The sequence below is a fragment of the Sphaerodactylus townsendi genome, linkage group LG05, assembly GCF_021028975.2.
Source record: "Sphaerodactylus townsendi isolate TG3544 linkage group LG05, MPM_Stown_v2.3, whole genome shotgun sequence".
NCBI lineage: Eukaryota > Metazoa > Chordata > Lepidosauria > Squamata > Sphaerodactylidae > Sphaerodactylus > Sphaerodactylus townsendi.
In genome coordinates this window covers 42,870,946-42,895,720 of record NC_059429.1, presented here as the reverse complement: position 1 = coordinate 42,895,720, position 24,775 = coordinate 42,870,946, and the positions used below count along the sequence as shown (strand labels likewise).

The 24,775-nt window shown below is 43.3% G+C and overlaps 1 protein-coding gene across 1 annotated transcript in view; it reads right to left on the bottom strand.

The window, feature by feature from the left end:
- PLPPR4 (phospholipid phosphatase related 4) overlaps positions 1-10,737 on the bottom strand; it is a 49,574-nt gene extending 38,837 nt beyond the window's left edge. Inside the window, 1 exon segment of the mRNA XM_048497389.1 lies at positions 10,111-10,737. Within this exon segment, the coding sequence (XP_048353346.1) occupies positions 10,111-10,578 (468 nt within the window). The 5' untranslated portion in view covers positions 10,579-10,737.
- Between the last annotated feature and the right edge of the window lie 14,038 nt (positions 10,738-24,775).

Here is a 24,775-nt window from a genome sequence, read left to right as displayed (position 1 = left end):
GTTGACAATGGATGATGGGGCAGGAGATGCCTGCCCTGAAGGGAATTGATCTCTGTAGATTGGAGATCAGTTGTAATTCTGAGAGAATTCTAGGCCCCACTTAAAAGCTTGGCAAAGCTACCACTGCTTCTCCTCAGCAAAACCTGAAAGGAGTTCAGCTTGGGAGGAGGGGGTGGGGGTGGGGGTCAAGGAACACCAGTTTGCTCCTAAACTCCCCCATCCCAGCCATCTTTTCTTAGCTTGATTCAGAACTTGACTGAAGAAATTAATTAGAAATTGTGCCTACAGGAGGAAGGAATTTGCAAAAAAAAAAAAAGGCGTTTAACAGAAGGGGTTTTCAGCTAGATTTGAGTCCAGTAGCACCTTAGAGACCTATGAGATTTTTAGGGTTTGAATTTTCAAGAGTCAAAGCTCCCTTCGTCAAGTATGTTCTAGCTCAGGCAGGCCTATTCAAATGGTGATGTGGGCGCTGCTGGTGCTGTAACTGCTCCTGGAGAAGCTTCCTGGCAGTGCAGGGAGTCTTGCAAAACAAAACAGTCTCCCTGGCGCTGAGAAGCTTCTATGGGGCTGAATAGACTTAGCAACCCAAAAGCGTCATGTAAGTCCGGATTCCCCACTGCCAGCATAAACCAGAGAATGGCCAGGAGGAAACGGACTAATGTCAGCTCCTCCCTTGGCCACGGACCCGATACAGTGGTGGTGATGGGACATTAGTGCAGCGTCCCAAGCTGCGTCTCAATGCTGGGGGAGATTGGTGGTGGCTGCACACTGGCAATTTCACCCAGTAAGTGCCCCAGGGAGGGCATTTATGCCAGCAGAAGCCCATGTTTCTTCAGCTGGTGGATTCAGCCCCCTACCCCTGGATGTGGATTTAAGTTTCCTGGATACAGACATGGAAGCACACATAAAACCTTGCTGCTCCATCCAGCTATCAACTTTGCTTTTCTCAGGAAACTTTCTCCTTCCTTCTGCTTTCTTTCCAAGCTGCCTTTCCCTGCCGAGGATAACTCTCCAAGCAGACTGGTCCCTTGGGGACTAGGGCCTTCAGGAGGGAAATTCCAAATGCAGTTGAAAAACAGAACTCACGATGCAATCTTAAGCCGAGTTATAACTCCATTTAAAATTGCACTGTTAATCATGTGTTCATTCACTTTGTCAATAAAAAAGGCTCCACAGAAACCAGTTAAAGGCAGTCCATAATCTACCCACTATAACAGCTTTCTCCTCATAAAGAGAATTTCCCCCTTCAAAGTTCTGTGTATACTCCAGGACTGTGACCTTGCCATAAACATGCAGGTTCTACCAAAGCTTTTATCACTTTTTAGAGAGGAAAACAATGCAGAATTGAAGAAGAGAAAAGGGATGAGGATTGTGACAAGCCTGTTCCAGAGTACAATTTATAGAATATATTGATGTGGCTGAACAAATAGAATGAGGGTGAGGATACTCATAAGTAAGGAGAAAGTGCATAGCTCTCCGTAGTCTTGCCTCCCTACTTATCACATCGGATCAATAGGATGTATTTATTGTGATGTCTGAAAACAGTCAAGAATGGATCAGAGATTGAAAAGGGGGTACAATTCTCCCTCCAAAAGGTTTAAAGGCCTGCTCTTGAATCTAATCCTGGTGAACCTGCACAAAAAGCTTACCATTCTAAAAGTACTGATTGTGAATCCTTTTGGGGAAGGAGGGGGAGTCTCCCATTAACTACAGCACATATGTTATTGACACATATCAACTCCTTAGGGCAGATGTGACACACAGGTCTACTTGCTTGTTCAAATATTTATTATATGTACAGAGTGAGTGAGAGCCGGAATTACAAATGTCCTTAATGAATAATCATATGTAGTGTAAATTAAGGGAGAAGACAGTGCTCTTTCCTAAACTTCATCTCTGAACTAGGATAGTAGCTATGTCTGTAAGCTAACAATCAATAAAATTCTACAGGAAGTTCTGAAAAATATAGGTAGAATCCAGCCAAACTACGTCCAGAGGACTATTTTGTGCTGGATAACCAGTTAGGGATAGGGTGCAGTTATTCTTAAGAATGAAAATCTCTGTGCATGTCCAGACACACTCTACCAGAATTATAAAGGATCACACATTTCAGTTACTGTTTTGAGACTGAAACCTGTATCCACTCAATCACTGACATAGTGGTGAATTTCAAGATGTTTACTACTGAAAAAAAGAGAAAAAATGTAAGCAGAAGATTCCAACAAAAATAAGAGAAGTTGTTACACATGCCAAAGAACTACAACCTTCAAATTTGGTTCTGAAATTCTTCTGTACCCCATGCTAACCATGTCAGAATAAATAGAACATTAGCGCAAACTGATTCTGGGAACACAAGGGTTACACACAAATAAATAAAGAATATTAATAATCTGTGTCCTTGCAACATGTGAGAACTAAATCCCAGTCCATCTGGAGCAGACTCCTGCATAATTCAGACCCTCCCCCCACATTCTAACATGGCATAGAGCAATAAGAACAAAGGATGTCCTTCATTTTCTCATGATACTGTGTAATCAAAACAGTGCATGCTTCCTTAATTCCCTACCATTAGGACAACCTTTAAAAAATGCAATTATCTTTCTTCATTCAATACACATATGCATACCAAAACACAGTCAGCGTATTTTACTCTGCATACAGATGTGTAACCAGCATCTGACATTAATAGGATATGCATATATATCAATAAGACATACTTTCAGTGGCAAGCTATGGAGTAGAGGTATAGCACTGCATAAAGATGAGGATTTTTTCTTTTCCTAAAAAAGTATCAGAGGTCACATTTGTTGAAAGAAATGTGACACAGTTCTGTCACTGTAATGGACAATTTGGTAGCATTTAAGTATTTCTATTCACAGAGGCTAAAAGGGGGGTAAAAAGCTAATAATTCACATCCAATGAATTGCACAAACCATGGCATTTCTCTTGGCAGTATGTATCGTATGTTTTCACTATTTGTAATATTTCTCAAGATCTGTAAATATATGCATGGCACTTAAGTGGTGATACAATTCTCATCAACTACAGTTTCCAGAATCACTTTTAGAGAAATATAAACTAATACATATTTTAAATGTAGATGTGGCCTAATACATTATCAGTTCTGCAATATACACAGTAAGTGTCATGTCCCCAGAGATACCCTCACTATTTGTCTTATTTAAGCCTCAATTGCACCCTTAGTTAGAATGGGTTTAGTTGTATTCTGTGGGAGGGAACCTTAGTTGGACCCTGTCCCTTTAAGAAGCCCTCTAGAGGCAAAGCACTATAGCATTCTTATTAGTTAGCAGTTCCTGTTTTACAGTCTGTTATAGTTCAGGTTTCTGGGGAAGGCTGGAGACAGCAATATCTCAGACATTTAAGGTGTTATAGATCCATAGAACTCAGAGTTCGTAAGTTCCAACAGAATTTCAAGGAAACAGAGTCCAGTTAGAGAACACCGGGAGAACTCAGAAGAAGAAGCAAGCAGCACAACCTTCCTTAGAAGCAGTTAAGGAAAAGTTGGTGTCTGCAAGTTCTTCAAACCATCTCCAATCGTTTCCAGCATCACAACTATTCTTTATTTAGTTAGACTTCATGGGAGGAGTCAAAGTCCTAAACTTTCAGTACTATTAAGCCTTTTTGGAACTGTTGCTTATGCATCTCTGGGTCTTAGACTCTGTTCTGGCCAAGTGCAAGGCACCTGAATTTAATTTGCTTGGGGAACAGAACAGTAAGGCTGTCTCTGCCCGGCCTGAGCAGCGGGGTTGCATCGGCATGGTTCATGCCGATGCAAGCCCTGGGGATGTTATATCGAACGGCCCCACTGGCAGAGCAGGCTCCACAAGGCCGTGCAGCCCCCCAAATGCCTCCTTACCTCCTCCTGGCTTCCATTGCTCTGTGGAGGCCAGGGGACATGCCCCCATGGCCAGAGCAACGACTGCAGGAATGGAGGCCAGGAGGTGTGTCCCCAGGCCTCCACAGAGTGACAAAAGCCAGGAGGAGGTAAGGAGGTATTTGGGGCCGGCACAGGAAAAACAACATCTTCCACGCACTGCCGTTCACACGGCAGCGGGTGGAAGACGCCGCTTTTGAAAAACCTTAGGGAGCGAGGTTCAAAAGCAGTTCCAACTGTGTGAAAAGCGCCCCAGGGACAGTGTTTTTACTGTCTCTAGGGTGCTGTTTTCTGCCCGTGCGGAAACAGCCTAAGAGAGAGATGTCCTGACCCAAATATAAAGTTCATGTCACTGTCCATTTTCACATGAAGTAAGATGTACTTCAGTGTCACTGATTTAAGTGCAAACTGTCAACAAATGTTAATGATGCTGAACTGGATCTTAAGACAGATCAGTGATTTTCAAAAAACCTGTAAACCAGTTCTGATTTTTCCCAGGAAACCCTTAGAAGATTTTAGCAGGGACCCACAATGTTGGCTTGGCATGGTAGCTAAGCCACTATTTGTGGTTCCCAGGGAATCTCCCCCTTATCAGTTTTCCCTGGCACATGTAGAGAATGGGTGATCATGGTCCTTTGGATGCTGAAAAAGACACAAGCAGAGCAGGAGGTCCATGCTGCTCTGTTCTGAATTGCCTGCTCAAATGTCTAACTTCGGCTTTCATGTGGCCATCACAGGATTGAGATATGGTATATGACACACGCTGCTTGTAGAAGATTTGGCTGGCACATGTCCATTCCACATGGCATCCACCAACATGCCGTTATTAGGAGACATTCCAGGGGGCTTGTTGTTCCAGCATTGGCTGCCTCTAGAAAAGACCATAGCACAGTCCACAAGACCATAGCACAGTCAAGGCCATTAAACAGGAATAACAAGTGAGATAAGACTCCTCTGGAGGGAAGAAGTAGAAGAGATAGAGACGGTCATTGATTTTAAAAGGGCCAAGTAGGTGCTTAAAATGCAGTTGTCCTAAGTAGTGAAAGGACTTGCTTGACAACCAGGAGCACTTAACCATGGAAACATGGTCAACAGATTTGTAGAAACCAGATTTCAAGACGCAGTATGGTCCATTGGAATAATCTAAAACCAGTGAGCTCTGGGAATTCTGAAGTAACTGAAGGTGGTTGCAGATATCCAGACAGTAGATAATCCTACATGTGACTAATTCTGGAACCATCACATTTTCAGCTGGTTAAATTCCTAAAATAGGGCAGAGCCTGGGTTATATATGCTTTGGACTTATTGAAACCTCTGTTGCAAGAATATGCAGCAGTTGCAGAATGTCCTCTCCTGAGAGAAAGTTGGTGGTCTGAATGCATCCACAATTATATCCATGTAATGAATGTGCCTCCTTTGTATAGTAATCCTGTAATAATTTCAGCTGTAAAAGCTCCATAGTGTAAAAGGGATTTTGTCTTCCAGGCTGTTGTGCTCTTTGTTCATGAACATACACTGAACAATTCTTTCATCTGTTCTGTGAATTCACTCTGAGCCTTCTTGAAAGACCCATGTGGATGATGACACCAGATAATTATGCTATCAAGTCCTCTAACATGTAATATCCTGGGACAGCCCCAGTTTTAAAGCCTTAAGTGAAATCAGGACACAATTTATCCACAAAGATCCTGTGAGCCAACCCATTTGTCCATCCCCTCACGCCGAATACAGCAGCAGAGATGTCAAGAGTTCACACTCAAAGGAATATCAAAACAGCCCCATCAGGCCAGACCCAAGGCTCATTTAGCCCAACAACCTGTTTCTTCCAGTGACCAACCAGATGCCTCTAGGAGGTCCACCAACAAGGCATGAAAGAAATGGTCTCTAACATATTTTGACTTTCTTCCCAGCAGCTATCAAATATAGTATCCACCAGCACATCTTTTTGTCAGTGAATTTCCTAAACTGATGATGTCATGTGAGTTAGAACATCTTTTGTCTCTAACTGTTTTGTTCATCAATTTCACTGCACTCTAAATACAGGATCTATAGATCAAGCAGGATTTCCACAGAATCTGAACTTGTCAAACACTCTCTCCAGTGACCCACAGCTTTGACAAGGAGCACCCTAGACACTGGGTTTCCTCCTTTGAAACAAAATATTTCCATGTATCTATAACTAAACTGCTTGGGATGGAGAATGAGGCGAGTGCCATCAGGATGGGTCAGAGAAACTTTGCTTTGGGTGCCAGGTGACTCCAGTGGTACAGCTATCTCACACTTAAGAGTCTTTGCGCAAAAAAAAAAGCCTGCAAAAGTACAGTGGCTCCTTTCTTGTGTCTATTGTATCTTTCATCTTTCTTCAACTTCCATGTCTTCTTGCCTTCCTCCCAGTCCCTTCCCACCCCATCTCAGGGAGAGATGGACTCTCATCATGCCCCAGTGATCAGCTTCTGTTTGGTTTGGCCTTGCTGGTATTTTTTTTTTTAAAAAACAACACACTGATTTATACACATGCACATTTCATGGACACCCCTGCAGTTCACAGGTTATTGTTGGTGAGAAGCAGGATTTAGGGAGCAATCAGAAGAGAACATGAAGGGGAAAGAGCAAGGTTGCTGGTTTTTCAACAAGAGACCGTAACATTACTCATGAATACATATAAATGTAATGTTAAAGGAACTAACAATACAAGAAAACCTTGTCCTTTCCAATAGCCTGCAGGTTACCTCAGTTCATCAGAGTAGCCCCTTATCAGGAAACCTAATATCCAAGCACAAATAAGGCCAGGCTACAATACAGGAATATTCAAGTGATGTTCTAGCTGCCAGATGGTGTATTAGAATGATTCCACAGGGTTTGGTCAGAGTGATAGTGAGGTCCAGGTATGCTGTGGTAAAAATGCATTGTTTCCAAAAACAGTCTGAACAGGTTTACACTCTTGAGACTGTACCTCTCCAGACTGTAGGTCTTGTTCAATACCACCTCCATATGTAACTCCCCCTCCTTAGCCATGAAAAATAGATGTGTAAGGAAGGACATTCAGCTACTATACTTTCCTTTGACATGCTACTTTTCTAGATCAAGTGAGTTTAAGTTGAAGTTCTGGTTGAACATTCGGAAAAACTTTCTGATGGCAAGAAAAACTCAACCACAGAACAAATTACTGAAGAGAGTAGAAAACTCTTTTCAAGCAGAGGATGGACATCTGTCCATGAGGGATGCTGTAGCTTTTGATTTCCAGGATTGAGGAGGGAATTGGACAAGCTAGTCTGCCACTCCTTCCCACTCTAGAACTGCATGACTATGCACAGGACATTTTTTAATTACAGGAGACTCCTGAAGCAGGAAATATTAACCTGGAGGAGGTAGGACCTAGTTAACAGGAGGGATGCACCACCACCACTGAAAGTCAACATTCTGTCTCTTGTTTATTTTTCTTCAATTATATATGTATTGAAAGCTATTGCATCATTGTGTTCTGAGTTTCCTCTGTCCATTTGATTGGCTGCCAGTTAAGGGGTGGGAAACTTGAATGTCCCTTAGATTTGAGTCCGGTAGACTTTATCTCTCCATATCATCCAGTTGCATTTCTTCAAATGACACTGTTTGGAAAGAGTTGCACTGCATGATTAAGTCCATCATTTAGCTTCACCATGTTCTTTTGAAATCAGCAAACAACTACAAACCTAATATAAAATATTATCATACTTCCTTTAGGCAAAGAAAGCACCCCACACAAGAAAGCACAAGTGAGTGGGGTGAAAGCAGGCAGGGACAGTGTCCATATTCTCCATGCTCATTCACCTTCCTGCTGACACTATCCCTACTCCCTTTCCCTTTGTTGCATCAGCAGAGTCCATGTGACAAGAATGTTTTTTGGGGGGGATATAGGCCTGAACAACCCTTTCCTCCTTCTTTTCCCCTTCACAGCTGACACAAGGAGTAACTCCACATAATGGGTCAACTATGAAATGTTTTCAAGGGGGCTAAAAGGAAAGGGGATACAAGAAAGAAGAGATTAGTTTCATAATTTTGAAAACAAACTTTAGCTCAATCCCTGCCACTCAGCTTCCTAGTTTCCCATTTGAACCAGGGAAAAGCTTGGGGGTGAGTTGTGGGGTGTTTGCTTCATCCCAAAAGGCGAACACCCCCACCCTGGAGCACCTGAAGTTATTCTCTGAATGAAGACAAAATTGCATGGAAGTTCCATGCTAAAGGGGCTAAAAGGGAGGGGGCTAAAAGGAAAGGGGATACAAGAAAGAAGAGCTTAGTTCCAAAATTTTGAAAACAAACTTTAGCTCCATTCCCGCCACTCACAGCTTCCTACAGCTTCCCATTTGAACCAGGAAAAAGCTTTGGGGGTGGGGGGTGGGGTGTTTGCTTCATCCCAAAAGGTGAACACCCCCACCCTGGAGAACCTGAAGTTACTCTCTGAATGAAGACAAAATTGCATGGAAGTTCCCAACAAAAGCAGGGATCTCATCCCTGGGTGGAAGTGAACCTCAGATCTCCCTGCATTGCCACTTTGCATTAAACCCTGAGACTACAATGGCCTCTGATATCTCTTTAATGGCTCCTCAACCTGGTTGAAAGCACTGGAGCTGATGATTCACAAATTTCTAAGATGTTCCTTGAAGGCACCTGTCAGTGGGAGAATGTTTCCGATGGCACAGGGTCCACTCCCGCAGCTTTGGAAGTGTATGGACACATCATGTGGGTAGCTGCTATTCCCATCACATAAAACTGGTATGAAAGGACCATGAATGGGCCTACTTAGAATGTCCCATTAACATTTTACCACACAGGTCACATTCCATTTCACCACAGAAGCTGCATTTCTGCCTTCTTGGAGTTATTGTTCTGTTTGCATGCCAGCACAGTTTTTAAATTTCTTGTTTATGAAATAAAAAAGAATCAATAAAAGCTTGCGGGGGGAGGGGGATCGATTCTTAAATCGGATGATTCTCACACATCCCTTTTGTCACTTTTTTTACAGTAAGCATTTTTGCTTTGGCAAGCAGTTATGACAATCTTGTGTTAGTTGAATAATAATGAGAATGAATGTACTTATTCAGGGCCATGTTTTTAAGAATCAGCAGTTAGCACCTTACATCTTGTTTTTTTTAATACCATTCTTTACTTGCAGGTTTTGGGATCTGGCAGCCAATTCAAACACCACATGATCAGTCCAACTAACCTGTGACTCTCAGGTTCTGGAGGGGGCTATCTGCTATTATAGACAGACCTATCTGGACAGATCAACTTGGTAGCCATTGAAGGGAGGCAGGATATGACTGGAGGAGTTGACTTGTCTGCTGTTGATTTGCCTCAAAAGCAAAACAGATTGAATCACTCACACATATTTCTTCTCCCACAATCCCTGTCTGCTAAGGATTTGCTTACTGAGCTGTCAACAAACGTCTGAATCCCTTTTTATGCCCCCTTGACTGTTAAGAAACACATTGCAGCTAATGCCTCAACTGTGCACTGTGCTGTTAGAAGAAGCCAAAGTGTAGGCATGGAGTTGCTTGTGGCATCATAACAAAGAGCAGCCATAACAGAGCTTTAGCCTTTAACTGAAAAACAAACAAACAAACATATACACACTTAGAACCTTTTATGAAGGGCATCTGTAACTACCCAGGTAACAGAATATTTCCCATTTTCGTTTTCTGTGATAACGCTTGAACAGAACGTGTATGCCTCTACCCACATTCCCTCCGAGTGGGATGCTCCTGCACACGTGACATGATCTCACCAAACACCCCCCTCCATTTGCAAAATCCCCTTCAGTTTTTAGGAACTGTATTCTCCCAAGGGAGGAAGACGGAAATCAAGGCGGGTTCTGGATGGCCATGGCTGAAGCATCCCTCCAGGTGTGACTGGTTGTTTTTCTTTTTTTAAGCAGAGGACTCCCACTTCCCAGATGACTAAAGATGAGATCAGGAGAGCCATGTTTTCAGGCAAGAATGCCAGACATGTTAGCCAAAGATCCCCCCCACCGCCCCCACCCAAAGCCCAGGAGCAAAATACCAGCACAGGCACGCCAATTCACACACACACAGACACACACACGAGCATACAAGTGATGCTTGAGCTTCAGCTAGAACCCCAGTTAGAGGATGGTCTTTGGGCAAGGCAGTTTCCCAGGTGCAGAAATCGCTTTCAAGCCCCAACAACGGGCTGTGCATTCAGCTGCAGGCTAGACTCACCTCCACGAAATAAAAGCAAGGCAACAGGGTGACGCTCTCCTTGGTCACTTTGCTTTTCTGCCGCTCCTTCGCAGCCATGCTGGCTGGCAGGAGGCGGGCGGCGGGCGGCGGCGGAGGAGGCAGCGGAGGCAGCGCGTTGGCGGCGGCGGCGCAGGAGTTCCCGGGCAGCCTTCCCCGGCTGCTGCCCCAGTGGCGCCCGCTGAGGTCACATTCCCCGGGGGCCCCCTGGCGGTGGGGAAGGAAAGCGCAGCCGAGCACCTCCTCCTCGGCTCGCCGCGCCGAGCTCGGCCGCCCGCAAGCCCGGCCGCCCTGCTCGCCCTGGGCCAGGAAGCGCCGGATCTCCTGCTGCTCCAAAGCGGCGGCGATCAACGCCTCCTGCCCGCCGCGCTCCGCTGCGGGGAAGAGCCCTTGCCTACATCGAGCCGCCGCCGCCGCGCTCGCAATCCGGCTTCTTCGTGCAATATTCATAGAGCTGACGTCAAGCGCCCTTCTCCATGCAAAGAGGGAAGGGGCCCGGGTTGCCTACATGGTGGAACGGCGAAGAGAGGAGAAGAGAGGTGGAGGAGGGGACGGGAGGCAGGCGCCTTAACTCCTTCGCCGCTGAAGGCCTGATTGGTTCTGGGGGGAAACGGGGCGGGCAGGGAGGCTGTCTGCGCGAGGGCTGCCTTCACACGTTACACTGGTAGGCGTGCACCGGAGATGGTTTCCGTGCATACCTAAAATGGCAACAGGAACCCTCCAGCCGCCTATGCAAACGCGTCCATCAAGCGTCGCCCGCAGCTCCAGCCTCGTTCACACGTGCAGCTTCACCCCTCGATGACCCCTACGTTATTGTAGGAACAGACCCTTCACGGCCAAAAAAAATGGCAGAAGGAAAAGATCACGCTCCTCTAGGGGCTTCAAGAAACGCCTTCAGTGGCCGAGACCCTTCACGGGACGCAGCAAAGGCGCACGTTGGTTTTCCAGAGGGATTCTATGGTCCCGATTGCTTGTATAATTCCAACACGCAAATGATTTCCTCTGGAAGGCGGGTGATAGGTTTGGCAGGGGAGTGATGATGATTGATTCTTCATTCTTCACTTTCCATGCCACATCCGGGTATCCAAATTTTGTCATCTTTAAAATAGTTCAAATGAACAATGCTCAAATGTAAAGCACTCAAATGTAAAGCAATCAAACCGGCAACATTTTACTGCAAGCTGGTGTTGGTTGGCTGTTGTGGGTTGTCCAGGCTGTGTGGCCGTGGTCTGGTAGTTTTTGTTTGTTCCAAACGTTTTGCCTGCATCTGGGGCTGGAACTTCAGAGGCAAGTCACATTAATCTTATCGTGGCATGCCTCTGAAGGTAGCAGCCATAGATGCAGTGGAACGTTACGAGCAAAAACTACCAGAACCATGGCCAGGAAGTCCAAAAAACCCACAACATCCAGTTGATTCTGGCCATGAAAGCCTTCGACAATACCTTTGGTTTGATATTTGTAATGTGTGAAAGAGCTCCGGAGGAAGTGAAAGGGATTCCTGGGAGTAGTAAAAATGGATAAATGGGTAAAACTTTTCTAAGCTTGCTAGTGTTAGTACTGCTGTCTGTTCATGCTCAACAGCACTCTGGCTTTTATTATTTTTTGACAATTTCCAGAAATGATTTTGAAAAGCAGACCCCTCAGTGTAGGACAGACCTTGAAGAAATCAGTTGTGTAACATAAGAATAATGCACAGGCAGATTCATATTTTGGTAAAGGCAAGGCAAAAAGTGCGAAAGGAGGGCAGCAGGGTTCAAGGGCATTGGACATTTTCTCAGTTCAATTTAAAAAATAAATTCAGTGTGCCTTGATTGTGGTCCATTTCTCAAATGTCACGAGTATACCACAGTTGTCATTGTAGGATTCTAGTCACCTTTTAGGGAAAGTGATTTGTGCATCTGACACCCAAACCTAAATGATAATTATTCATAGGGTGTGTAATAGTACTGTCAGTGCACAAAACCAGAAATATGTCACAAAGAATAATCATGTGCGCTCCATAGGTACTGTTCCTGATAACAGTGTAACTCCCCACTCTCTCCCCCAACATACACACACACATTGTACTTGATTAAACTGGGCTTACAGCTGTATGATTACCAGGGTCAGCAAAATCTCCCAGGAAAACTTTTTGATCTGGGAGTTTTACCATTTTTCCTGGAAAATTGCTGGGAAAATGTGACAGCACAATTACATGCAGACATGTCAATTTTTGTTCCTGGTAACCAGGTTTTGAGCAGCAGGCTGGTGTGCAGGTTAGTGAGGAATTGCTAGGGTTTTGAGTTTCAATTTGCTCTCCAAAAATAGCGGAACTAGTTGCTGACCATGGTGCTGGTGACTTGGGAATTTAAAACATTTTCATGAGAGTTGATGACTTGTTTGTTTAGCAGTGCAGGTTTAGCTAAGCTATCAAAGCAGCTGCCTGTCCATGTATATTCTTTCCTTCCATTTGGAACAGAACAGCCAGGTATTGTCGAAGGCTTTCACGGCCGGATTCAATTGGTTTTGGTGGGTTTTCCGGGCTGTGTGGCTGTGGTCTGGTGGATCTTGTTCCTAGCGTTTTGCCTGCATCTGTGGCTGGCATCTTCAGAGGTGTATCACAGAGGGAAGTCTGTTACAGAAACCTCTGAAGATGCCAGCCACAGATGCAGGCGAAATGTTAGGAACAAGATCCACCAGACTACGGCCACACAGCCCGGAAAACCCACCTGAACCAAGAACAGCCAGGGTGTGTTGCTGTTATTCTAATGTGAGATAAGAATAGCATAATTTGGTTTTTTTTAAAGTCATCATTTAGCATTGTTAAAACCAACATAATTTCAAATCACACTGAGACCAATGTCACTAAAATAAGAATTCAACCAGTGTTGTAAAATATTACTCGAAACTCATTGTTAGCAGCATGACCAGGAACTATCATTCTGAAAAGAACACATTTAGCATGTGGTAGAATGCCAGCAAGAATGGGGGAAGGCTGATTTTCTTGGGAAGGTATTCCAAAGCCCCAGCACCGCTATATAGAAGGCCCATTCTTGTTACCACCAAATGAGAAGGACCTGGGATGATAACAGTGCAGAGACAGGTCTGTTCGGGACTTGTCTGGGATCCTTGAAATTTTAAAACAATAGTAAGTGATATGTTCAGTTCAGTTTTATTACGGCCATTAGGCCAGCAAAGGTAAGTGATATGAAAGTGTCCATATTATATAGTGGGGTGAGGAATATAGAAGGGAGCAAAGATTTATGGAATGGTTTGTTCTGGGGTATTCCATGTATTGCTCGGAGGAGGTATGATTAAGCAAAGTTTTTCATGATTAAGTAATTAGAAAAGAAACAAATTAAAGAGTTTTTTGGAGTGTATAATTTTTATGTAATATTAGGATTTTTGTTTATCTACTAACTTATTTACATAGGTGGGTATGGATGAGGACTTGTATAGGTGAATATATATCTTGTGTTAATGTTTGTATTTGCAAGTGTAAGTGTAATGAAGTTTTTTTTTAGGTGCTATATAATTTTTATAGCACACTTTATGTTTTGTTCCTTTTTTGTTTTTTAATAAGAAAATCCCAATGAAATGTTTTTTTTTAAAAAAAGAAAATCTCCACATTAGCCCATCCTATCATGGTATGGCATGATAGCTGTAGGTTGCCATACATGAGCCCATTATCCCAACTAGCTTGAGGGTAAGCCTTGGGAAAAGGAAAGCTAAGCAATTAACTATCTAAACAGAACCCCAGAGAGGGTTCGCATCTTTCCAGCTGATCCCTGCATCCACCCTGCTCCAGATATATTGATCGCTGCTCTTCTTCTGTGAGGTCAGAGGGAGCTTGAGATGCTGAACTAGCTTGGTCCAGGCTTTTGCAGCAGAAACCAGATGACTCATATTTGTTTTTTCAGAGCTGCTCTTCAAAACCTTCATCTTATGAAGAATAATGGCAGTGAAGTACTCACTGAAACAATTTGTGGATACTTTCAGAAGCAGCTTTTATTAATTAGCATTTTGCTTGTTAGAAAATGGTCTAGAATCCTACCAGACACAATTGAATATGTCTAAAAAGGGATATTTGATAACACACCAGTTTGGCTCACATCCTGCTCACCAGCTGCAATTAAGGAGATGTTGATTCACTGAGCCGTTCAGATGTGAATGCATCAAATTGAATGCATCTGTTTGCATGATGCTATTTTCTCATCACTTCCACCCCTTATCCTCTGTTTGACACCTCGGCTACTGTCAATTAATAAAATGCATAAAATTAAAAGAAAAAATCTATTTGCTATTTTTCAGTGGAGACTTATTATGTAGGGGTCTGTCTATACATTCAGTGTATGCCAATTAACTAAGATAAATTTATGATCAGTTTATTCACCATTTCCATGCTCTCCAAGAAAGACGTATGATTGGCCAAGGCAACTCTCCTGAACAGTCCCTGGGCATATTAATGATGTTGACAGATCCAGGAGGCGTGTCTGGAAAGGCATTGATTGTCTTGGATACAGTCTACATAATCTGATTCTGGGTAAGTTGGATAACTTTTAGAGCTGGCTTCACACCCTAGTATCTGACTTGACACTTTAATATCCATACTAGAGTTCTTTAAAAGATGCATCCATCTGTGTATAGGCAAGGACAAGTCAGCTATGAGCGATTCTGCACTGGGCAAAAACTTGACTGTGATTCCAGGGGATACTTGCCTCTGCACTGGTTATTAAGAATATTTAGTTCATCATCTGTGGCAATATCAAAAGCAGCTGGATGCTGAAACACAAATAGATAATTTATCACCAGCTAGCCACCTGGCTCTGTAAGATAACCTAGCCTTGTAGCAGGTACAAAACAGAAAACACCTGGACAGTCTGATCAGGAGCTCATCACATAGAAATGTGGGAATTTGATCAAAGTGCATTCAGTGGGCAATCATGTTGTCATTGGAATGTAAAGTATCCCTAGTCACAAGTGCACCTGCTGCACTAAAGCTCAGGGATCCAGCATGAAGCTTAGACCTGGCAGTGTGTATAATATAAACCTATTTTCCACAGCCTAGCATGTGTCCTGTTTATGTTGTTTCTCAAGTGACAAGGATGGAGCAATTTGTCGGAAGATACTTCAAAGCAAGGCAGCTAAAATAAAATAACGACCTGGAAGGTTGGTTTAGCTGCCACAGAAAGGAGTGAAAACAGTTAATCCCTGCTTTGTGCCCAATGGCAATATATTTGCTACTACCGAATGGTCATTTCCTTGTACTCAGTCTGTCTCTGCCTCTTGCAGTTGTACCAAACCCTTTTAGGAGAACATTTAAGAAAAAAATCAAACCTAATTGGGAAGGTATACCCGGCAATATGAACTCTTATTTCTGTTAATGTTGATCATATCTTTTACCAAAGAGTGGAATAAGTCAAGAAAGATTTATGTTACAGAACAGGTATTACAGCACCATCTCCTACCTTCACCCCTCAACTTCCTCATTAAGTTTCTTAGAGAGAGCAATCTAACCAATTTATTATGAAATAATGAGATACAAGAAATTCTGACAGATACCATAACTTTGCTCACCAAGAAATGGCAGAGGTCTAGTTTTCCAACTGCAAAAAAAAACCTGATTAAAATTTAGAATACTGCCGTGATTACAAAATCTGTCCAGTTGAGGAGTAGTTATTAATTTTTAAAATCTGTCATGGCAACCATTTGTTAAACCCATCAGCATCTTACAGTTTTTAAATTGTATTTAATTATGGATGTTATGTAATCAAATTTGTATATTGAATATGTGCATATTGTTTTTAGTTGAAATCACTTTTTAGAAGTAAAGTAAATTAGAGATCTAATAATCAATCTTATCAAATGTTGCTAATCTTTTCAAAAATAGAGCCTCCAATTTACTTTTGAATGTTCTCTTGGACAATATTTAGTGACACTTTAGAGATGTGCAACATCACCTCTAAATTCTGCAGTCTAAATTCTGCAGACCTTTGTAACTACCTGCACAGTTCCTGTTGATGTTTTAATGAGAATTCCTCCTTTGCTCAAAATGTTGGTAGCACCTCTTGTGAAGAAGACAACTGATCATAGGTAGCAGTTGTGCCCTTCGTCAGCAAGGGTAAGGAACTCTAGCTGATTCATGTTTACCTTGTATGTTTCCTTCTTATCTTTATGAAAGAATTGTTCTCACAATCAGGAGTATAACATTCTTTTAAAAAACCAAATTAATAAACGAAGTCATTTCCTCTTATATGCCAAGGCGCACAACAGTTCCTCACAGAGGCCCTTTCCGCACGGGCCATAAACGGCGCCCTGGGGACGGCAAAATGCCGTCCCCAGGGAGCCGTTTGCACAGGGGGCGCTGCGAAAATGCAGCAGCATCGACCTGGCTCCCCTCCCCCTCCCCCTCCCCCAGGGCTGCGTCAGGCCGCCTCCAAAAACCTCCCTCCTGGAGGGAGGTTTTTGGCAAAACAGCGCATTCATGGCGGCGCGGTGCGAACGGCACCGCCAGGAATGCGCTGTTTTCCCCGTCCCTCTCCCACTCACCTTGTCGCCTTTGTCGCCCTGCTGGCCTCCGAAGACCCTCCCTCACTGTCCTCCGACCCCTGGAGGTCGGAGGGCAGCATGGGCGGGTCTACGGAGGCCAGCAGGGTGATGAAGGCGACGAGGTGAGTGGGAGAGGGACGGGGAAGAGGCGGCTCCGTGCGAGCCGCCTCTCCTGCGCCGGCCTCTGCGGGGGCCGCTGACACGCTTCTGTGCGAACGGCCCCCACCCCTGCACCGGCAGAATTCCCTGCCGGTGCAGGGACGCCCGAATGGCCCGTGCGGAAAGGGCTAGAGCTTCCTGCCCTTTTGCTTTAGACTGGAGTTCTGATCCAAGAAGCTCCTCATGTCTTATCCCTCAGCATCTCCCTTCATTTCCCTTTGCTTTCAAGGTTAGTGGAACCACACTCACTCATGATCCCCATTCAGTCATCCCCTTCATCTCTAAACTCTCCAGCATCACACTGAATTGATCTTGCTTTGTATCCAGTCGTCTTCCTTTTCTCTGACAGAATTGAAGCGTTTCTCAGGAAAGATTCTAATGTCCACTGTCTCTCAAAATCTCATTCTTAGTGATCTTTTACTGTAAAAGATAAAGGTCGTCCCCTGTGCAAGCATCAGGTCCCTAATGACCCATAGGGTGATGTCACATCACAACATTTACTAGGCAGACTATGTTTACAGGGTGGATTGCCATGGCCTTCCCCAGTAGTCTGTACTTTACCCCCAGCAAGCTGGGCATTCATTTCATCAACCTCAGAAGGATGGAAGGCTGAGTCAACCTTGAGCTGGCTATCAAAACCAATTTCCATCAGGATCAAATTTAGGTCACGAGCAGAATTTTGACTGCAGTACTGCAGCCTGCCACTCTGTGCCATGGGGCCTTTTATTGAGCTTTTATTGACCATCCACTAAAAAACAGCTTGTGTAGTGAGCAGAGTACTGGGCTAGCACTTGGAAAACTTACGCTCAGAGTCTGATTCAGCCACGAAGCAGAATGCAGGACCCCCAGGCCAGTCATTATCTCTCAGGCCCCCTCCCCACAGCAAATGTATAATGGGTTGCAGTCAGGATAAAGTTACCCATTTTCCTGTTTTCGCATTCACATGCATCCATGCAGACAGTGATTGGAGCCCATGGAAACAATCTGGGTTGCTGTTGCACCTTTGTACGGAAATGTGTCTCTCTCTTTTTTCTTTACTTTCCAGCGATGCATAGCATGCAGGTATGCACAAATAAATCGCCACAGTCATGCTGATGTCTCCCTATATGTCCATATGCACCTACGTAGCTATGCAGATGTCAGCCGTGAAATTAAAAAAAGGAAAATGAAGGTAAATAAAGTGCCTCCTGCCTGGCGGTTCACTTGCGAGTGGCTGCAACCTGGAATTTTTGTAAAGAATTGCTAATAGCACTATTCTCAAAAAACTCAATTTGGGGGAAATAACACGGGGCAGACTCATTTTAAAGGTGGGATCTATGTGAAGTTCCCACCAAAACAGGTTTGTAACTGTCCTACACCCGTTTTATTGACCCATGTGGATCAGGCCATAGTTTCAGGGTGGTTGAAAGTATAACGCAGAGGCAGGGAAGATCATGTATGCAGCTTTGAGCTCCTTGGAACGTAAACATATGATGCATGGAGAAATCACAGGATAGGCATAATGGTGCATTAAATACTATTGTGTCAGTAGCCTTCTGGTCTTTCTCCAAGTGCTGCCTTTTACATTTGTCTCATGTCTTCCAGCTTAATACATAGTATACATAGGGTTCCATCAAATCACTGAGCAGACCCAGATCTACTTAGCTTCAGCAAATCATGTGACTTTCAGCCATATACCGGGAATAGTATGGCTCATCCTTTCTTTCCTGGGGGTGTGGGCATGCCTGGCAGATGTGAACCAGCTCTCTCTGTTCTATCTTCCTCCACGGCTAAAACTACCCTGGAACAGGCAGCTAATTGCTGCATAAGATGGGCAATGAGAGGAGAATTCCTTGCCATTTGGAGACTGCCCGATGGAGTAGACAGTGTCAGTGGTCAGGGGAATCCTGGGGCTTCCAAGAAGATGGAGGTACCCATGGAGCAGGTACAGCTTGCCATGTGCACTTTCAAAAGGTGTGTCCAAAGTTTTGTCTATGTGTACCTTATCTTGATATATTGATATTTCTTTGTCTACCAATAATAAAATAGTTCTATCCATACCTTAGTTTATAAGTCAACATTAGTTTACAGGTAAAAAAAAAGCTTTTCATTAACATGTACAATCTTTTTTTAAAAATGGAAGTGAACATCAATAGACTTGAAGGTCCACAACATCTTCAAATTAAAATGAAGTTCTTTGGGGTGCTTACAATGCAATTTATTAAAACCACTTTGCTTAGGATGGTACCGTTAATTTTGAGAGCCATAGTTATAGACCCAAATGAAAGCCAAGGGGAGACCCAGTGGGAAATAATTTTCAGACCATTTTTAAATCTTTCCATTCATCTAGTGAGTAAAAGGACCTCAATGTATAGGCTGGGATATTCAATTGACATACAAAATTGACCTTGCTAGAATTGCATGTTGAGCTCTCATGAAGCTGGATTAATTTTGTTGTGGCTCCTGAAAAAGAACAGAACAGTTTAAAGGGGCACCAGAACACACTCACATCATACTGGATAGAAATGAGGTCACTGACAGTGCCAAAACGGCCTAATAGAGTGATGGCCATCTGTTCCAGTCTCTTTGAAATGATTTGCATAATTTCCCTAGAAATTCAAAGTATCAAGCAGTTATGATTTCCTCAGCTCTATCCAGTAAAACTGTCATCAGTGGTGTTTAACAACGTGGAAGAAATCGTAATGGTCAGCTTTTTTTAGCCATTGAAACTCCGCCCCAAAATGGATAGCGACATTAAAGATGACCTGTGTAAGAGCCACTACATATAAACAAGGAGCCATTGTGATGGGTGGACACGGCACAGCTGCATGTCAGAAGTCTGCCTGGGAAGGCTAGGAAGGGTCTCCCTCTCCTGGCTTGCTGCAAACTGTGCAAAACTGAATTATTCAAGAGGGTTTTCTATTTATACAAAAGGCTAGTACTGTACAAAGTGACTCACAAAGTTACTAGGGTACATTATTAGGGATTATGGTCTGTACTACTGTGTATAGTTTGCTGTAAGTTTTGATTCTGCTATGTAATTTTTGCTCCATTGAATGTGTCATGCTAACAATTTCCTTTGCTTCAGTTTGGTTTTTATATTTTTGGTTGTTTATTGAATGTCTCATCCTATTGATTTCATTGACTCATTCTGTGTAATCCTTTTTGAGTCCCAGTGAGAAAGGCGGACTATGAATAATGGAAAAATGGAAAGCAAGCATGCAAACAAGAAAGCAAAAGGAAAGAAACCGACAGGTTTGAAAGCATTTAAAGTGTTTTCACCCACCCCAAGCCTCCAAAATAGGGCATGATACAATCATCCATAGATATAAAAACTCTCTTTTCTATAGGCTCATCAAAATGTTCATGCTGAGTACCATTAGAGTGATCAGATACAAAAGGTGATGGGTTGCCATACAGAAGAAGTTTTTTTCCCACAACAGCTGTAACTTTTCTGATCACCTGCATAACAAACTGCAGGTTCCAAAATCCCTCCTTTAAACTGGCAGCAGCCATGGATGTTAAGTTGCAGACTGGATACTTGCCTTCGATAGCACTGATATTGCAGGAAACATGACAGCAGAGACTTCTGTGGCCATGTCCTTCCATGGTTCTCCTGTCTGCCATCCCACCCAGTTTACTGTGAAGCACATCTGGAATCCAAATTCTTGTTGACTATGGCAGAAGGTGGAAGATGAAAGATATGGAGAAGCAATGAGTAGAAAAAGTCACAGTGGATTTGTGTCAGGCCTTTTGCTGAGATCCCTGAAGGAGAACTCCTTCCACACCATGCATTAAGGGTGATTTGGAGAGGCCATCAGAGTCAGCATATTCTCTGTTGTTGTATACCTGCCAAGGCACGTCTGCTGGGACTGCTGATTTCTAGCAAAGTGAAGATTTTCTTCTCAGGAATGTTTTCTTGGTTCGGTTGGCATCATTGAAGATTCTGTCTAAATGGCTTTAGGGTTTATTTGAACTGTTCTTATTTTGTTTTAACTACATTTGATTGGTTTTATCTCTAAGGTGCTTTGGAGGCCCCTCCCTTGGTTGAAAAGAAACACAGAACTGCATATAATGAACAGTTAGCTTCCTTTATCTCTGTATCTCACTCTTCCTCCCCAGGTGACATACAAGGATGGAATTATCTTATTTTTTTCTCAACATCGCTGTGAAGTAGGTAAGGCAATAGAAGTGTGACTCAATGCCACACAATGAGTTTCATGGCCTGCAGGGGTTTTAAACCCAGATTTCTCTGGTCTAAGTCCCATATGTAACAACTACACAACACTGTCTCTCAATACAAACCTCCAGGTTGCCTTGCATCTTGTTTCCCTATCAACTATAATACCATTGCATTGGAAATGTCAGTTTCTTCTGACTCTCTACATAGGGGTTGCTCGACCTGCCCTGTCATCATAATAATAGTTCTTGGTCCCAGCTATCAGAGATGGCGCTGTTTGAGCTGAGTAAAGAACCATGCTTTGCTCTAATGACGCACACAGAGTTCTGCACTCAGCAAGGCATCCTGTATTGTCTCATGAGCAATTGTTTCCATGGTGAAATGTGTTATTTTTGGGAGAATAATATTTGTGGGGCAAAACCGGAAGTCTTGACTAAGCTCCCACCAAAGTTAATGAAAATGTTGCCTAAGTTAGAGCTGTAGGGAACATGAGTGTGCTTAGCTGGATGTATACATTCATAGCTAGAGCTATTATAAGTTATTACTTTCTCTCTCACATTTTGGGGATGTGCAGGAACAGCCTATACAGAAATAATCATGACTGTTCATTTTATGTTTCTATTTAGGATTACGGTAACAAATATGCTCAGATACATTAGTTTAGTAATTCATACAAGAGCCTAGCAAAAACTGGACCAGACCCAAGGTCCATCTGGTCCAGCATCCTCTTTCCCTGAGCAGTTGACTAGATGATGCCTCTGTAAATCCTGCAAGCAAAGGACAATAGCCATATCTATTCCATCATTGTTTCTCCATACCTGATGTTTATGGAGGTGACATACAGCTTGTCTGATCTAGTAGGCATTTGTAGACCAATCATCCATAAACTTTCCCACCCTGACAAAGATTCTTGTGGCTCCTTAAAGACTAACACATTTATTGTGGCATGAAATGTACACGCTCATGGGAATCACTTAGACATCCTCCTAAGCAGGTCTGCACAGAATCCTACGCATGTCTATTCAGTGGGGCTTACTCTCAGGAAAATGTTCTCAGGATGTCAGTAATATTCATGTTTACAATTCAAGATGCATTATGAAAACTCATAAATCTCATACATGGAAACTTCACAGCATTATGGCAGGTTAACTGAAGGACCACCTATTTCCATATAAACTTGTCCGGATACTAAGAATAGATCATCTGGAGAAGGCTATCTCTCCATTCCATCAGAAGAGAGCCTTCTCAGTGGTGGCACCCAGAGTTTGGAATGCTCTTCCTACAGAAGCCTGGACTGCTCCTTCATTACTCTCTTTCCATCATCAGGTGAAGATGTCTTTATTTTGAACAGCTTTTATTATGTAGGCCTTAGCAAGCAGCATTTTAGGTTTTATAGGTGTATTTTAGTGGCTTTTAAGTGGTACAATATATTTTAGTATATTTTATTGGGTTTTATTTGTTATTGGTTTTACTGTTATTATATTATTGCATTTTATTGTAATTTGTAAGCCACTTAAGAACATAAGAACATAAGAACTAGCCTGCTGGATCAGACCAGAGTCCATCTAGTCCAGCATTCTGCTACTCGCAGTGGCCCACCAGGTGCCTTTGGGAGCTCACATGCAGGAGGTGAAAGCAATGGCCTGCTGCTGCTGCTGCTGCTGCTCCTGAGCACCTGGTCTGCTAAGGCATTTGCAATCTGAGATCAAGGAGGATCAAGATTGGTAGCCATAGATTGACTTCTCCTCCATAAATCTGTCCAAGCCCCTTTTAAAGCTATCCAGGTTAGTGGCCATCACCACCTCCTGTGGCAGCATATTCCAAACACCAATCACACGTTGCTTGAAGAAGTGTTTCCTTTTATTAGTCCTAATTCTTCCCCCCAGCATTTTCAATGAATGCCCCCTGGTTCTAGTATTGTGAGAAAGAGAGAAAAATTTCTCTCTGTCAACATTCTCTACCCCATGCATAATTTTATAGACTTCAATCATATCCCCCCTCAGCTGTCTCCTCTCCAAACTAAAGAGTCCCAAACGCTGCAGCCTCTCCTCATAAGGAAAGTGCTCCAATCCTTCAATCATCCTCGTTGCCCTTCTCTGCACTTTTTCTATCTCTTCAATATCCTTTTTGAGATGTGGCAACCAGAACTGAACACAGTACTCCAAGTGCGGTCGCACCACTGCTTTATATAAGGGCATGACAATCCTTGCAGTTTTATTCTCAACTCCTTTCCTAATGATCCCCAGCATAGAGTTTGCCTTTTTCACAGCTGCCATGCATTGAGTTGACATTCCCATGGAACTATCCACTAAGACGCCCAAATCCCTTTCCTGGTCTGTGACTGATAGCACTGATCCCTGTAGCATGTATGTGAAGTTTGGATTTTTTGCCCCTATGTGCATCACTTTACATTTTGCTACATTGAACTGCATTTGCCATTTCTTAGCCCACTCACCTAATTTATCAAGGTCCGCTTGGAGCTCTTCGTAATCCTTTGTGGTTCTTACCACCCTACATAATTTGGTATCATCTGCAAACCTGGCCACCACACTACCCACCCCTACTTCCAGGTCATTTATGAATAAGTTAAAGAGCACTGGTCCCAAAACGGATCCTTGGGGGACACCACTCCCTACATCTCTCCATTGTGAGAACTTCCCATTTACACCCACTCTTTGTTTCCTGTTCCTTAACCAGTTTTAATCCATAGGAGGACTTCCCCTCTTATTCCTTCATTGCTGAGTTTTCTCAACAGTCTCTGGTGAGGAACTTTGTCAAAAGCCTTTTGGAAATCCAAGTAGACAATGTCCACTGGTTCCCCCTTATCCACATGTCTGTTTACACCCTCAAAGAACTCTAGTAAGTTTGTAAGACAGGACTTGCCTCTACAAAAGCCATGCTGACTCTTCCTCAGCAGGTCTTGCTTTTCTACATGTTTAATAATTTTATATTTAATGATAGATTCTACTAATTTACCAGGAACAGGTGTCAAACTGACTGGCCTGTAATTTCCTGGGTCCCCCCTAGACCCTTTCTTAAAGATTGGTGTGACATTGGCCATCTTCCAGTCTTCAGGGATGGAGGCAGATTTCAGGGATAAGTTGCATATTAATGTGAGAACATCAGTAATTTCATGCTTGAGCTCTTTAAGAACTCTTGGATGAATGCAATCTGGGCCAGGGGATTTGGTAGCATTTAGTTTATCAATGGCTGCCAGAACTTCTTCCTTGTCTGCCACTACCTTAGCTAGTTCCTCGGATTCACCTCCTAAGAAGCTTGGTTCAGGTGCAGGAATTTTCCTCACCTCCTCTTGGGTGAAGACAGATGCAAAGAATTCATTCAGCTTCTCTGCAATCTCCCTGTCATCTTTTAGCACACCTTTTGTTCCTTCATCATCTAATGGGCCTACCGCTTCCCTAGCTGGCTTCCTGCTTTTGATGTACTTGAAGAACTGTTTGTTGCTAGTCTTGATGTTCGCAGCCATGCGTTCCTCATAATCCTTTTTTGCCTCCCTTACAGCTAACTTGCTTCTCTTTTGCCACCATTTGTGTTCTCTCTGGTATTCTTTATCAGTTAAGTTGGACTTCCATTTTCTAAAAGACATCTTTTTTTTTCCTAATAATTTCCTCAACCTCCCTTGTTAACCATGGTGGCTTTCTTTTGGACTGTGCGCTGCCTTTCCTAACCTGCGGAACACATTCCAGCTGAGCTTTTAAGACGGTGTTTTTTAAATAACCTCCAAGCACCTTGGACATTTTTGACTCTCTTGATTTTCCCTTTCAGCTTCCTGCGCACTATCCC